General features: G+C 34.3%; 4 protein-coding genes across 4 annotated transcripts; 1 reads left to right on the forward strand and 3 right to left on the reverse strand.

Moving 5' to 3' along the window:
- Window positions 1-2,166: 2,166 nt before the first annotated feature.
- LOC110643614 (probable BOI-related E3 ubiquitin-protein ligase 2) lies at window positions 2,167-5,609 on the reverse strand. Its single transcript, XM_021796072.2, has 4 exons — window positions 5,399-5,609; window positions 5,177-5,280; window positions 4,631-4,947; window positions 2,167-2,750 (listed from the first exon to the last, which is right to left on the reverse strand). The coding sequence occupies exons 1-4, from the start codon at window positions 5,476-5,478 to the stop codon at window positions 2,226-2,228; spliced, it is 1,026 nt and encodes a 341-aa protein (XP_021651764.1). The 5' UTR covers window positions 5,479-5,609; the 3' UTR covers window positions 2,167-2,225.
- Window positions 5,610-7,394: 1,785 nt separating this feature from the next.
- Window positions 7,395-8,261, forward strand: LOC110643616 (protein RALF-like 34). Its single transcript, XM_021796075.2, has one exon. The coding sequence runs from the start codon at window positions 7,647-7,649 to the stop codon at window positions 8,025-8,027; it is 381 nt and encodes a 126-aa protein (XP_021651767.1). The 5' UTR covers window positions 7,395-7,646; the 3' UTR covers window positions 8,028-8,261.
- Window positions 8,262-9,939: 1,678 nt separating this feature from the next.
- On the reverse strand, window positions 9,940-11,646 carry LOC110643615 (uncharacterized). The gene is made up of 3 exons (XM_058130881.1): window positions 10,917-11,646; window positions 10,652-10,837; window positions 9,940-10,543 (listed from the first exon to the last, which is right to left on the reverse strand). Exons 1-3 carry the CDS (start codon window positions 11,403-11,405, stop codon window positions 10,259-10,261), a joined length of 960 nt encoding a protein of 319 aa, XP_057986864.1. The 5' UTR covers window positions 11,406-11,646; the 3' UTR covers window positions 9,940-10,258.
- A 611-nt stretch (window positions 11,647-12,257) lies between these two features.
- Window positions 12,258-15,349, reverse strand: LOC110643613 (subtilisin-like protease SBT1.9). Its single transcript, XM_021796071.2, has one exon. The coding sequence runs from the start codon at window positions 15,116-15,118 to the stop codon at window positions 12,830-12,832; it is 2,289 nt and encodes a 762-aa protein (XP_021651763.2). The 5' UTR covers window positions 15,119-15,349; the 3' UTR covers window positions 12,258-12,829.
- Between the last annotated feature and the right edge of the window lie 1,806 nt (window positions 15,350-17,155).

Consider the following 17,155-nt stretch of genomic DNA (forward strand, 5'->3'; position numbering starts at 1 on the left):
TGGTACTCGGAAATTGCCAAGAAAAGTCGCATATTAATTTGCCAAGGACGAGGAAATCAAATCTCAAAACCACCTCCAGCTTCATGAGCACATATGGGCTCATTCATTGGTACATTTGTCATGCTATTACACAGAATGACTTAAAATTAGCATTTGGCAAACAAACAGCCGGTCTCAGTTGAATCCCTCAACCAGTTTCCGCACTACACATTGCATGGACGGTGACAGTGAAACATTCTACTCCAATTTCCACACCTTGAATGGGAGCAAGCAAGCAATAAAAACTCGTTCCCACGTCCTAGCTAATAATTCACGCTCTTTGCCTATTGCCCTATTCTAATTTGCACTATCCAGTATGCAAATCTTTCCGTTCAACAATGAAAAGCAGCTAATTACTCCTAAAATCTTTATTTAAACTATGCTTATAAGACATCCATCCCCATAGTCCCTAGAAATCAAGCATCCCAAAAAGAAAAGGCTTCTATGCTTAAGGATACTCAACTCAACTAAGCCTTCAACCCAAAAATTTAGAATCGGCCATATGGATTTTCTTTTTCCACTCTAAATGATTTTGAGTTAAATCATCGAAAATGTGTAATGTTTATAGATCATGTTGTACTACTCTCCTCCAAGTCAGTTTAGGTCACCCCCTTCTTTTCTTTCTATCCTCTAACCTAATGTGCTCTACTTGTCTAATTGAAGTCTCCGCATGTCTAAGCTTCACATGACCAAACCACCACAATCTCCCTTCTTTCAACTTATCCTCAATTGGCACCACTCCTACCTTTTCTCTAATAATCTCATTACCAACTTTATCTAGTCTAGCATGGCCAATCATCCACCTTAACATTCCCATCTCCGCAATTCTTAGACACATACAACTCCTTCAGTGCCCAACACTCACTACCATATAATATGGTCGATCGTATGGCTGTACGGTAAAATTTTTCTTTTAACTTATTGAGAATCTTGCGATCACATAAAACTCCCGTGGCACATCTACACTTCAACCATCCGGCTTTAATCCTATGACTAACATCCTCCTCACATCTCCCATCTACTTAAAGTACTGACTCGAGATATTTAAAGTGAGTACTTTAAGACAGTACCACTCCATCCAAACTAAATACTTCTCTATCACCAGTTCGGCCTTCATTAAACTTGCAATGCATGTATTCTGTTTTCGTTCGACTTAACTTAAAGCCCTTGATTAAGGATGATGAGATTTTTTGCTCAGAAGGCTGCAACAATCGAAGGCTAAAATTTGACACAAATCTCAATCATCTTCATGAATTAGGCAGAGAGATGACTCCCGTCCAAACTGTATAAATCTGATAATTTAATTCATTTGGGAGAACAATGGAATGCAGGCATTTAGTTGAACCACACAAAATCGTAACTACAGCATAAGACAACATAGAAATTAGAAAGTAACTTGCAATCCACCAAAAACACGCGACAATAAAAGGCATGCCATCAATCTAGGAAAATATGAAAAACATGATATGAAATTCCATAAAAAGCAGGAGTTCAAATAGTCATGCAAGTATTCTAATACCAACAGAAGGCAAGAAAACACACACACACACACACACACACACACATATATTTCCAATAGTCCTATAGGAAAACACATCACCTTGATTTTTTTAGTCAGATCATTTTTATTGTATGTCTTGTTACCCGTTTTAGAAATTATATAAAGTCACCCTTCAGTCTCAAAATCTAGCAAGCATAGCATAGGCCCAAAATAGTAGCAGATAGCTTCAACCGTTATCCCACCACAAAGGCAAAACATTCCAAAATAGTACGTAGCATCATTGCACAAAACACCTAAAACAGAAACTACAATATATAACTGAAAAGGGGTTATTAAATAAGATGCCACTTGAAAATCCTTAGGCTTCTTTGTTCCTATTTATCCATTGATCATACAAGTGATTATATAATCTCACTGGATGAGGAACTCCTACCAATACTATATCCAGGTTTTTCCCAAATTATTTGGACATATGAATACACTAAAAATTTCTAGGTTATCACACGCAAAGTGAAGTATACGATATTTGTACACAAATATGCAATTTACTAGGAAATGTTTAACACAAAAGCACAATTAAAGGAAGAAAAATAACTAGCACCACAAGCAATAAGCAATCACCAAAATGGCATAAGCAATGCATATAATATTAGCATAACATTAGGGCTTTCATATATATTTCCCATTACATGTAGACTTCCATGGCAACATACTTAGACTGACACAAGGGACAAAAACTAAGCTTACTTGCACAATCTTTACATAGGCAGAGATGCTTACAAGGTATCAGAAGCATGCAGACCTCATTGACTCTGCAAACCTTACAAGTCATCAATTCTTTCATGTCATTGTTCTCCTTAGAAAGCAGATGAAAATCAATGGCACGGCCATTACAGCATGAAGCCGTATCATCCACCTCACTGTCACCACACCCTTCTTTACTATCTCTACTTTGAGCATAGACTTGTTGAAGATTAAACTTGAGGGCATTTATCACATTTTCATTATATCTAGCACGTTGCTGCCAAGCACCTGCTTCCACAGATAATTGTTCCATTCGTTCCTCAAGTTCCATATTCCTCTTGTTAATGCTCTCTACCTCTGCTTCTTTTTCACGAAGCTTTTGAAGAACTTTTTCTTCCACAAGTGAGATAGTTTGAAGTTGGTTAGCCCGAACCTTCTCTAGGATAGTTTGCCGCAATCGGTCACCCTACCATAAAGGCAAGGAAACGAACAATACTTCAATAATATATAGATAAGCAAATTACTGAAAAAGAGCCCTCTTGTGTAAGTGTCTCACAGCAGGAAAGGGGAATTGGGAATGGAGGAGAAAAAAAGAAGAAACATATATAGAAATTTTGTCAAAAATAAGAAAAATAGAGAAAAATTGCCTATGAAGGGTGCCTTATACTAAGATTGCGTGATTAAGAATGAAAAAGTTGCAGACAACACTAAAACAAGAATAGCAGGTATGCGTCACTCATGTTTCAAGATAATATAACTTTACAGTGGATTGGTTTGCCAATTAAACAGAAGGCTGCCAACCAGTCACTACAATACCATGCTTTGGCTGATCCAAAAGAGTTGATTTTCGCTTTTTTGAATGATGTCTCTAGCATAACATTAATATATTTTCAAAGTTATCCAGGGTGTATGCAACAGCATTTCTTTAAAAGGAAAGGAAAAAAGAAAAAAAAAAACGTTGCACATGTATAATAGGATACTAATTTCACAGATCAAAGTTTACTTTTCCCTGACAGTAATTTTCTTTCATTAATATCAGAGAAATTCATAAAGAAAGCAGACAACTGTACCAGATTAGGTGAAGCTAGAAAGCTGAAAGGCAAAAACCAAAAAACTCATTGAAAGGGGGAGCAAGAAATCGGAACAGGTAAATATAAGCCAGAAAAGATTCTTCAGTTAAGCAACAGGTTTAGTATTTCATCTATTAAAATTAAAGAGATTCACTTACTAAAAATAAATTTTCATAACTAATCCTGTCAAACCCTATCCAGAATACAACTACAGAAGCATCTGCAAATCTCATGCAACCTAACGTTAGAGCAATACAAGGATCAATCAAATCCCATAAAGTCATGAAGCTAAGACCAATTCAGTTTAACCCATTCCTAGTTCCTACACTCATCGCGACCATTCAAACAATAAAAACTTGAGATAAGGTAAAGGTCATCATATTCATATCTGAAAAGACATGAACTCTCAAAGGAGTAAAAGAAAAAGATATCTCCAACAAACACTAACATAAATCATCACATCTAAAGTTTGCAAACTCTGCTTAGAAAGTTATACACAATCAACTGAATTGAGGTCTTAATGGATTGACACCACACGGAATTATTGAACAATGGAAAGATCCTCCTATAAAAGGATAACTGCATGATGAGTGATGACAAACTTCCTAGATTAGCTATATGCATTTCGGCAGAGGACCTAGTTAATTTAATGTTGTCCAGAATTAATTCATTAAATTCCTAGGATAGTTCACCATGTGCATGCTTTCATAAGGTGAAACTTGTTCATTAAGTTTTGTTTACAGTTAATGAATAATTTAGTAACATAATATGCAAACATCACACTAATCAATTAATCATGAAAGGAGTTCCAAAGAAGAAATGTAGCAGCTTCATCTAACGTGTGAAACATATCAGCAAATCGATACAGGGTACAGATCAACTTATGGAAACCATTTTATCCACAAGCAAGGTTGAGTAGTTACATGATGTAATGTAAGTCTTATTAAAAAAATAAGCATAAGCACATTGTAAATCTGTATACAAATTTGCAAACGATACAAATAACAGCCAATTTGGACAACATGTGAACTACATTAGAATAATAAATACTTATATAACAAAAATGTAAGTGAGACAAATCATCCTACAAATATGGAAACAAAGAACATGGAATGCACATAAACAAACGATATAAATAGAGCTAGGTTGCAAATTAAGAGAGTAACACGTGCCGTGAGAATTAAAGACAGATAAATCATCATAGAAACATGGAAAGAATAACTAGGTTTATTTTCCTGTTATGTTAACAAGCAGTAAAAATTCTTTAAACACATACCTGAACTTTGAGGAATCTATCAATTTCTGCATCTTGTCGCTGAAATTCCCCGTCAATATCATCACCAATTAGTGAAATCAAAGTGGAGTCACCAGAAGATGAAACACGGGTATTGTCAAGCGATAAGCCTAACCCAGTTGAAACCGATCGTGCTTGCAAGAAATCAACCGATGAAATTTGTGAATTATTCTCCAAAAAATCTTGCTCCTTCAACTTCTTTCTCTTGGGTTCCAGCCCATAATTCCATTGCAAATCAACTCCCCCATCACTGCCATCAGCCACGGGAACGGGACCCGGTGCAAACCCCACTACATGAACTAGAAGAAAACAAACAAACAAAGAAGAGTACCAATAATTTTTTTTTTTAAATGGTTTAAGATAATGCCAAAGATAGCCAAACGTAAGGGTTAATTCAAAAGCAGAAATTTGAGCTTGGTTTAGCCTAGAAATAAGTCATAAAAACCCAGCAAAGAATCCTCTATTAAACAGGTTATGGGTTCCAACCTAGGAAATGTAAAGAGAGTAAGAGGAAAAATAAAAACTTACAAGGAGATGGTATGTAGGGAGGATGCTGAGAGTGATCTTGCAAATTAGCTGGGCTGTAATAGGCGACGGGAGGCGAAATCTGGCCGTCGATTGAGTACAAATTTCTAAGATACAAGGCAAAATCTTGTGGTAAATGAAGTTGGATTCCATGAATACATGTGAAGTTGTTAGGGTTTAGAAAGAAATGAACATCAAAATTTAATATTCTGGAGATTAACTTACCTCAAGTTCTTAGATTGTTGCTGGTGTTGTTGTTGTTGAGGTTGGTAGTGTTGTTGAAATTGGTTTTGAGGTTGAGCCATGGAGAAACTCACACGACACAAGGGAGAGAGAGAGAGAGAGAGAGAGAGAGAGAGAGGAAGAAACCTATTTTAATTAAAGGACACTGGCAACGAGATGGCCGATAGCAGCGATTCTTTGTATTTTCCAGAAGGTCCTTACACTTGTCATAAATTTATGGTCTGCGGGGAAAAGTTTTGCTAAATTACTAATTTGGCGCTTTCGGTTTCAGTTGGTTTCTTGGTCGGCCATTTGTATCCAGAAACTGGGCCGAGCCCAACCTATATTCCTTTGTATGGCTTCTCTTGCACCTCATACACCAAAGGATATAAAAATGAGTTGATATCACTTGCAATTCTTTAATTTAGTTTATTGTATCAATAATATCTTTTAATTTTAATTTAATTATAAAAATTTATAAATTTTAACTTAAGTATTATTAAATTATGTGATCTGTTGTTAGAGATTTTCGTATTAACTTATAAATTATAATTAAATTTTACTTATCATCTCTTAACTTCTATAAATACATACACATTTTTTAATGTTAGTTTATCTCCAAAAAATTTTAAACTTTAATTTAATATATAAATAATTTTAATATAAAATATAATAAATTTTTAAGCTTAAATTTAGTTTATTATATCAATAATATATGTCAACTTTAATTTAATTATAAAAATTTCTAACTTTCAATTTGAGTATCACTAAATTCTGTAACCTGCTATTATAGATTTTCAGATTAACTTATGAGTTATGACTGAATTTAAGTTATTGTCTCTTAATTTCAATAAATACACACATATCTCTCAATTTTAATTTATCTCTAAAAAATTTTAAACCTTTTAATATATAAATAATACTCAACTCAACTCAATTAAGTATTAATCTCAAAAATTTAAGGTCAGCTATATGGATTCTCTTTCTCCACTCTAAACGATTTTGGATTAAATTCTTAAAAATGTGTAATGTTTATAGGTCATATTGTACTACTATCATCCAAGTCAGGTTAGGTCTACCCCTTCTTTTATTTCTATTATCTACCATAATATGCTTTACTTGTTTAACTGGACCGTCCGTATGTCTATGCTTCACATGGCCAAACAATCTCAATCTCCCTTATCTCAATTAATATATAAATAATGTTAATATAAAATATAGTAAATAATAATAAGATTGGATATGTCATTTTCCTAATTTAACAAATAAAGATAAAAACTATATATAATATCAACCTATATAAAAAAGTTACATCATTTATATTTAATTAAGCTTTAAATATTTTAAAATAAAGTAAAATAATTATATGTTATTAATTTTCAAATAAATTAAAATAAAACCAAGGAATTAAGATGAATTAATTAGACATTAATATTTTAGATATTAATTTAAAATTGAACAAAAAAATAATTAATTATATACATTTATAAAAATATTAAATTATTTCTAAAATCATGATTTTTATTTTAAATGAATTGAAAATAAATAAAGTTTTAAAATTTTAAATTAATTATAAAGTTGATAAATTATTATTTAAATTGAAGGATGGTAAGTGAAACTTAATCATAAATGGACTTTTTTAAAAAAATGTCAATTTTTATCACAAATGAGAATAAATACTTTTTAGTAGTTTATCGAAAAAGATTAAGAATCATGTAGTAATAAATTATAGAAATTTTAATAATATTTAAGTTAGAATTAAGAGATTTTTATGATATTTTAACGCAACAACTTAAGTTGGAGGAATGCATATGAAATTTTCCTTTTTCGATTTTTTTTTTCAAAAAAATGCGGATGAAATTAACCTTACAAAAACAGAGATGATTCATGAACAAATATTTAAATTTGTTATTAATTCTCTATGAGTTGATTTTTTATTTAAACCTGTAATATTGGTCAAACGTTAAAGAAGCAGTGACACGTGATGCGCAGGAAACACTGAATCACTGATAGTTTTCTTGGAATGGGTTGAGCAGAAATAAATTTAAGGCACGGTGGTGGTAGTGCGGCACCTCATTGGAGATCTGCGTTAATTAAGGCTGGCAAACCGGCAAGGCTGGTGATTCTCCTGATGTGTCCCATTTACAATTGCATGTGATTCCCTCTCCCCCAGCTTCACATTTTCTTATCTTCTTCATTATTCGTATATAAATCACAGCCTCTCGGCTCCAACACCCTCCTGTTGCAAACCATGGCTCTTTTACCTCTTAAACCCATTCTTACTCTTTCCATATTCTGTCTGGTTGCTGAAGCACAGCTTGAGCAGCAAAGCTTCCAGCTGCCTGCTGAGCCTCTTGAATGGCCATCTTCAACAACGATGCCTTTCTACGATGATGAGGTGGGTGGCAGTGGCAGCGAAGACGAATACGTTGAGAGATGGAATACTGAAAAAAGATCTCTTTATGGGAAAGCAATGCATTATTACATATCGTATGGTGCTCTGTCAGCAAATAGAATACCTTGCCCACCTCGATCAGGGAGGTCGTACTATACTCGCAATTGTTTCAGATCGAGAGAGCCGGTTAACCCTTACACTAGGGGCTGCTCTTGCATCACTCATTGCAGGAGATAGTTTTGCTGTTTAGTATTTGGGTTGGGCTTATGGTGCGCTGACATGTCAAGTCTCAATGGATTGTGGTTCCGGCCTTCAGTTCTGAATTCAAGGCTTGCAATGCAATGTGGCAGTTCTTCTTTTTATGTTTTTAGCTTATCATTTTCGTTATTTAATGATGATGATTATTATTATTATTATTGCTACTGTAATACGTTATTATCTTCGAAGTTCAAATCATAAAACGATTCCGTTTGCCCTGCTCACGCTCTCGCAACATTAGATTTAAGAAAAATGTCTAAATTCATCCCATTGTCCCATTGTCCAATAATTATATGGATGCCCTTCACCTGCCCAACCTGTATTGTATCATATTCAACGATTAAACCATTATTTTTTTCCCCTAATTTATTCTTTCGTTTTTTTTATAAAAAATAAAAAATAAAATTCACCGACACGGAATATGAATATTACGCAAGTGGTCGGTGCATAAAGGAATCACATATATCTAACGTAATTTTGAAGACAAAGGAATTGAAAATTACTGATTTAATAACCCATCTTAATTTCCCAGTAATTCAATATTAATTCTTGATCCAGTTAGCATGTGCAAAGGATGAAAATGCTTACTCCCATGAGAGACAATCTGACAACTAAGCAAAAGATGCCACATTCAGATGCTTTGATTGTCATTTCAGTAATACTTCCAAAATGTTTCATACCAGTGAGAATCTGATGTGCTTATGTTAAGTAATAATAATGATCAGTCATTACAGGAACAAAGGACATATATATATATATATATATCGACAATTAATCTTTGTTCAATCATAAAAATTTAAATTTTGTTAATTCAAGTGTTACCCATTAAAATGAACAAGAGAACCTTGAAGATGCCATGGATCTGATTTGATCATTTAGACAATGGATTAGCTGATCACTAACGTCTGAGCCTCGCACACTCGCGTTTCATCTTCCATGCCATACCCCATCTCAGCCATGCCCTTTCTCAGTCTCCCTCTCTACCATAACACAGCCTCAGTCCCTCTCTCTGCCATAGTTGTTTTCCCGTTGTTCGTCTTGTTTCCTAGCGTCCTAGTCGTCTTCTTCTTCTTCTTCTTCTTCTTAGCCCCCTCCCTACCATATCCATAACCCTCCCTCTAGTCTTCTTTTTTCTAGGTACCTTCAGCTTCGTAGCTGCTATCCTATCAAGCCGCCGATTTTGCACATGATTTCAAGTGGCAAAAATACAACCGCAATAAAGAGGTCTAGTTCCCTTTTTTATTCTTCTTCTTCCTTTGCAAAGCAGTTCTCATCATCGTCAATTTAGCAGCCAACAGGCGTGAAAGTCTCTCTCTCCGGCGACATTTGGGGGTTTACAATTGGAAATTTACGAAGCATTAATTCTCCATTGAAAATTTTAAGTTATTGTGATTGAAGGGAGCCAACCACATACAAATTTGTAATTTATATTTTTTTTATTTTCAGTTGAATTTCTAAATTTATTGAAAATTATCTATTATTGAAAAATTAATCATGTTCATATATTTAATTTAGTTCAACTTTCAAATTTTCTAATTTTAATTAGTGCAAAATGTTCAATTTAATCATTGTTGAAAAGTTTAATTAACTAATTTTTAATTTTTTATAGTATTGGTTTAAGCTTAATTTGGCTTAAAAGTTAAAATTTATGGATTAAATTTATTCATTTCTTGATTTCAATAAAAAGTTAAAAAGCATAATTAATTAATTTTAAAACTAAATTTATTAATTTTTTGATTTAATCTCAAAATTTTAATTTTTTATATTTCTTGAATTTTAAATTAAATTGAATTTAAATTAAAATTTTTATATTAAATTAAATAAAAAATTAAAAATAACTAAATTGATGTAAGAGTGTAATTAAATTTTGAGCTGGATTAAATTACACAAATAATAGTAACTAGGTAAATAATTTATTGCTTTTTACATTAATAAACAAAACATAAGTATATATAGAAAGTAAAGTGAACAAAAGAAAAGTTATCGCTCGCAAGTCACTACCGAATCCACTCCAGCCTGTTTTCAAATTCTACGGGCACTTGGGAAACCAAAAGGTGAAAAGCCCCTTGCCCACCCATCTTCAAAGCTGCCCGCTCTGCTCAGCTGTTTCTCATTTCCACGAAAAGAAACAAACAATGAATTAAAGGGGAAATTAAATATGTAAAATTCATCATCTTGATGCGGCTGCTCTGCTCTGTTCATATCATCAATCAATCATATGTGCAAGAATTCTTGAGTGACATTGGAACATTGAGCTTCTTTGTATCAAAAGTAACATCACATTCGATTCTCTTGTAGAATTTTGGCTTAACCAGTTTTCCCAAAACGTAAGCTCTTGATCTGACAATGAAGTTCAGTTTTAGCGGCACTGGTAGTGTAGCCGTTCCCGTTGAGCTGCTCAGACCTGCTCCACTTCCATATAGAGGGATTTTATTGCCCATTACAGATATTGCTACTGATCTTTGGCTTTTCCTTGATTGGTAAAATTTCTTTAGCTGCAATACCCATTTCACCAAATTAGAGAATTCAGTGTTAGGAACGGCTGTTCACATGTTGATTTTAACGCAGTGGAAAAGAATTGTTCAAGGATCTCAATGACTTACATTTCCTGAGGCTATGGTGATCTCAGAATAGGATAGATCTACAGGTGTAGACGTTACATGGACTCCGAAAAATGTTCCAGTGTTGCGATAGATCATCTTCACTGTGGAGTTCACTGTGATCATATCAGTTGCCACTCCTGTGTAATCTGAGCCGGCTTGAATGCTGAAATGCTCAAAAGTTATACTCTGCAAACAAATGAAGCAAAATCAGAAGAAATCATGAGAAATTTCATATTTAATATTAGATTGTGATAAGAGTAAGTACCTTCATCGTGATCTTGGGCTTCTGTGGCCTGCTGGCACCCCAGAGAATTAAAGAGAACATAGAGAAGAGAACAAAGAAACCCGACACAAAAATAAGAAAGTAGCAGCGACGAGGTAGACCCCTTTCACGCTCGTCATCTTCGAGTAGTCCTTCTTCTTCAATCATCACACAGTCTTTCCATTGCTTCTGTCCCTTTTTCTGCCCGCCTTTCGACGCATCATTGGGAGAAATCTTCCGGGATCCCGGTTTCAACGACCCAGAAAACCTGCTGGTAGAGGACTCACGCGAGTGGCGGCCAACAGAGGAGTGAGAATGAGGTGGAGATCCCGCAGGGCTAAGCACCGGCGTGGAATGGAAAGACATCGTCGTTTTCTCCCCATCGTGAGAGTCCCGTGATGGGCTCTGTACATAATAGACCGGGCGGCGTGGAGATCTGGTGGGAGACGATGGTGCTAGACTGGTGACTTCGGAATCCGTCTTGGCGTGCATTTTACTGGTGTTTGTGAAAATTTCCAACCGAAGCCCAAAAGCACAGCCGCTAGTGTCTTAAATCAGCTGTCATACGCCTGAATTGTTAATTAAAAAGATGAGAAAATGATTCTCTCAGAGGGGGTTATGAAGTTTGGCTAGAGAGGATTAGGGTGACTTTATGAAAATGAGAGGGTTTGTTTGTCAACCGTGTGAGATTAAAAAAAATGGTTGAATAACGCGTGGAATGTTTTATCGGGTACAAATAGAATTCACACGAGTGAATTTATATCCGATTCAGGAAGAAGGGAGGAACTCATTGCTTGACAAACGGGTTACAGTTGCCACCGCTCCACCATTCCACTATTATCTGACTGTTTGCTTGCCGCAGGGGTTGCTTAAACAAAGTGCGTATACGAGGAGATTGACCCTAATTTCTGAGCTTAGTGGAACTTTTTCTATGAAAAAAAAAAAATCAAAATCATAATAGACTCTTACATTTTCTACTTAAAAAATAATAAAAAAATGAAATATAATCATCGATTTTCGCATTTCTATTTATGTTTAATTTGACTAGTGTAAATTTTAAAAATATGAAATATATTATTGTTATTATTATATTAATTACTAATTTTCCAACTGATAATATAATCGAATGATGGATATATGTTTGCACTCCTCTCACACTTAATTTCTCAAGTATTTGATCTTTTTTTTTTTTTTTTATTGAAATGAGGACAAAAATCGTAAAATATAGAAAGTAGGAAGTAGGAATAAATACTTCCGGATTGTGAATGTGTCATATTGGGCCAACAGCTTTTGTTTTGAAACGGGATTGGGCCGATAGACAAACAATAGAATTAGAAGGATTAAAAAAAAAAAAATGGGCCTCACAACGGTTTCGAGGCCGAATTCTTGTTTGGTAATTTTCTAAGTAGAGCCCAGAACATAATTGCTCCAGTTTTTGTGGTATCGGGAAGCTGTACAACAAGCGCACAAAAATAATACCCCCTATATTAAAAAAATATATATATATGGTATAACCTCATATCATGATAAAAAAGAATGCATATACACCAAAAATACTAAATAATCTCTTATCACTGTGATTTATCGGAGTTTGGAGATTTTCAAAATGAGCAATTCGACCACCAGATTGATGCACATATCTCTTGCTCGCTTCAATTTGCCATAACTCGTGGCATTAAAATGTTCCCTTGGCTTGCCCAATTGCATATGGCTCTCGAATTATATCCAAGTAATCAATCAAGTGCTTCCTTTATCCCCTTGTGGCAGTTACGCATAAGATCCAATGCTGCGAAAACTCTCTCCTATAAGTTGAAACCTCCATCTACTTCTTCTTAGCTGAACAGAGGATAATTTTATTCAACATCGGATAATATACATTCGTGAACTGGTTAAAATACAGAGGTTAGATCCTTCTTCTAAGACCCAATTGTATCCAAGAGCAGACTTGTGACCGCTATGGGACTCTTGACCACATATTTATCTTTAGAGTCAACCCAGCTTAGATAACCAAAAATCGTACCTTCTTCAATCTTTCTTGGACCTTCTATGACCAGTTTGTAGCTTAGCTTCTCGTTCTTTGCTTTGAACTCCAGCTTGCTAGGCGTGACACTAATATTTAAACCTTTCATGCGTGTTAAATTTGCAGTATAAGTTGACATTTCCTCTCCCACATTGGTTACCGTCCTGTGAAACTCTTGGACAGTGGTCATATTGGATTCAGAGTCCCTTGCATTGAAGTAGGCAAGAAAGGAGGGGTAGTTAAGGTCCAAGGATGGGGAGGAACAATCGTTAGAAGGTGATTTTGTGATAGTTTGGATTTGCTCTTTGGTGAAATTTAATGCACAGAGCAGTTTCACATAATCAGTTGAGTTCACGTCATAAATAAGCCCAGGGTCTAGCGCCTTGTTGGGATTAATTTGGCCTGCTCCCATATCTAAAGGAGTAGCTGGCTGGTTTGCATAGCCAATATCTTTGATAGGCCCAAACGTGTGATCCGTGGTATCAGCAGTGGTCATCATCGCTGACCTGATAGCTGCGGGGCTCCAGTCAGGGTGTGCCTTCTTCAAGAGTGCCGCTACTCCTGCTGTGTGCGGGCAAGCCATGGATGTCCCAGACTCTAGATTGAAGTTTCTGAATGTTCCATCAGCGTTGATCAGTTCCAATAAAATATTTTCAGGCCATGCAGCTAAGATTAGAGAACCTGGAGCCATAATGTCAGGCTTCAACACTGAGGGGCAGCTTAGGGATGGTCCTCTGGAACTATAGCTAGTAAGACTTGGAGCTAATTTATTATCCAGATTTGTTTTCTTAAATTCCATATTTGCTTGTGGTTTGGAACTGCTGTTGATGTAACTTTTGATGGTTTCTCCATCTTTCGGATTTACAAATATTGCTGGAAATTGGGTGGGGATGAAGGATTCAAGGTCTATGGAATTGGTTATGAAAATAGCTCCAGTAACATTTGCAATGCCGATGTTTTCAAATTGATCCTCCAGGGAGGTATTCCCCTCTTCGCAGACAACAATATTGATTTGCTTAGCATCAAACAAGTCCTGCAGATCGAAACATTCGCCCTTGAAAACAATTGGAATTTGGATAGAAGAAAAATTCCCTCGATAGAGAGCTATGCCAGTGACTGAAACTCCATTTCCAAGTGTCAAAACACCATTAAATTCACGATCTGTAGTGCCAGCAGCAACAGTTAGCACCCAAGGTGCGCCATTATGGAGTGACCCAGGGAAAGGCCCATCATTTCCTGCAGATGTTGACACAAATATATTGTTTTCCATAGCTGCAAATGTAGCCAAGGCAACTGGGTCTTCATTCAAAGTGAACCCATTCAATCCCAGTGAAATGGATAATACATCTACTCCATCAATAATTGCTCGATCAATTGCAGCAATTATATCAGATGTATAAGCGCCTTCTTCCCACAGGGCCTTGTACATGGCTACATGGGCCCGCGGAGCCACTCCACTAGCGGTTCCTGGAGCATAGCCGAAGTATGATGCGCCTTCGACGAAATTCCCCGCTGCGGTGCTCGAGGTGTGGGTCCCGTGGCCTACAGTGTCACGCGTAGAATTCATAGATAGAGTGATTTTAGGATTTCTAGCGATTAGACCTTTGTTGAAAAAGCGAGCTCCAATGAGTTTGTTGTTACATAAAGAGGTGTTGAATTGGATGCCACTTTCACATTCTCCTTTCCATCTTTCTGGAATTTTAGAAATTCCTTTGTCACTATAACTCTCACTTTCAGGCCAAACACCTGTATCCACCACCCCAATAATAATATCTTCACCATAATTCGACACATTCCATGCTCCAGCTCCAGAATTAAAACTAAGGCCCAAAAATGCTGGTGAATGGGTTGTGTCGAGTTTTACAGGCAGGTCTTTGATGGAAGAAATATACCCTGGAGAGTTTTTCAAGGTCTCAAGCTCATAAGAGGAGAGATGAGCACTAAAACCACTGATGACATGAGTATAACTATAGAGAAGTTTAGCGGAGGCAGTGATATTGGTGGTGCTTCTGGCTTTAGAGCCTGCAAAAACAGAAGAAAGAGTTGCCAAGTGCCAGGTACGCTGGCTAGAGAAGGCTTTGGGCATGGCTGACACGTCCATGTGGACTATATAATTGTCGGTTTGTGAGAAGACAGTAGTAAATGAAAGCCAGCACAAGAGAATGGCATTGTAATGCATAGCCATAGATTTAGAAATTGAAGTTTTTTTACACAATTAATATTGCTAAGTTGAGTAGGTTTATATAGAGAACTGATAAAGTATTAATGAAACTCTTCTTGATCTTTTAATCCAATTGTGGATAAAGCTAAGATGCACAACTTGATTCCAGTAGCAATGTGTAGCCAAATGAATCTTCATTCTTCATTCCACTAGCCCTCAAGTTGTCATGCTGCACCATGGATTTTGATATTGACAGCACTAACAAACCAGAGCCCTGTTTGCTTTAGGGATAATATTATTTAGAAAATACATTCTAGAATTTATTTGACTTTGGATGGCTTTTAGGGGAAAAAAATATCTAAGAAAAATGTTTTAATTTTAGTTTGTAGGCAGATTTTGAATCGGAACTGAAATCACACATTCCCATTTAAAATCACAACCATTGAACAATAGGTGTTTAATAACTAAAATAAATAAATAAATAAAAGCTAGCAATTGAAATCATATTAGCTAGAATTTTCAAATTCTGTTACACATAATACCATTTCAAATTCTCAACAACCGTAGCAATCACTGGCCATTCATTGCAAAGTTGGAGGGAAGGGGAGGACAGGTGGGAGCCATGGCCCCCCAACTCCTCAACTCTCTTAAATGCACATGCATAATTAAAAATAATAATAATAATAATAATTTATCATGATATAATTAATATTAAATATCAAAATTTTTTTATTTTTAGATATATATTCAATAAATCTTTATAGTTCAAAAGATTTAAGTATACTATATTAAATATTTTTAAATATATAATTTTGACCTATTTAAAATATATAAATAATAAATATAATTATTTATTTTTTAAATTAATTTTATATATAATATTCATATTTAATATTTTTTTATTTCGCCTGATTGATTGATTGTCAAAAAAAAAAAAAAATTAACAGCAACACATTAAAAAAAAAAGTAGATGGGGCTGATTAAATATTAAGACGAAAAATCCGTTGGAATGCAGCCGACAAGGAAATTTGAATTTACCAAAGGAATCTGAAATTTTGTCTGGGCCTCTTGATACCAGAGGATTGGGCAAATGGCCCACACCATGCGAATTGAGAAATTATTGAGTGGGCTCCATCCCTTTTAATTATTATTATTAATAATTTTTAATCTGATGGAAATCCAATAAATTAGGATATTAAACGTTGATTAACAATAAAAGATAGTTTTTAACCCTCCCGACCATAAAATAATAAATTTACGATATATAAATTAAAGAGGCTGAAACTCGAAGACGAATAAATTATTTATAATATAATTATGCATAAATTTTATTTTTTAAAATAAATTATTTTTAAAATTAAAAATTATTATTTTAAATATAGAATAAATAAAATAAATAAAATAAATTATTGTGTAATTTTCTAACGGGGCCTGTGTTAAGGACATGGAACGAATATATTCGGCTATTAATTTCTTCTTTTATTTTTCTGGTGTCGTGTGGACATTCAACAATATGCGAAGACTTTGGCAGGCTGATTGCAGTTACAATCAACAATATATGAGCCAACAGTTACAATTAATGTGAGCAGTTATAGGTTGCTAGTCATTTATATTAAACACTTTCATTAAATGTTAATTTTTGTGATTAAATCTAAATTATTTAAATTGATTATTATAAACAATAAAATTAATTTTGGATTTTTGTCAATATCAAACTATATATCCTTAAATTAAATGACAATTTATAATAATTAATTTATATTGAAATCTCACTGTAATTGTAAATACAAGAAAAATTAAGGTAGAGCTCATATGTTCTTCCTGTAAAGTTTTTAATTAATTTTTTTAGTATTATTTAATTTCAAAATTAGAAATTTAACTCTTTTATTTCATGAAAAAAATTTATATATGAAAAATATTTTCTACATAACAAACAGACTCTTAAATAAATATTATTTTAAATATTATAAAAAAATAATTTATTTTATTAATTTTATATTAAAATTTAATCATTTTTAAATGTTTTATAGTCAATATATTTTTAAAAAAAATTCTTAATAA

The sequence above is a fragment of the Hevea brasiliensis genome, chromosome 12 (genome assembly GCF_030052815.1).
Source record: "Hevea brasiliensis isolate MT/VB/25A 57/8 chromosome 12, ASM3005281v1, whole genome shotgun sequence".
Classification (NCBI taxonomy): domain Eukaryota; kingdom Viridiplantae; phylum Streptophyta; class Magnoliopsida; order Malpighiales; family Euphorbiaceae; genus Hevea; species Hevea brasiliensis.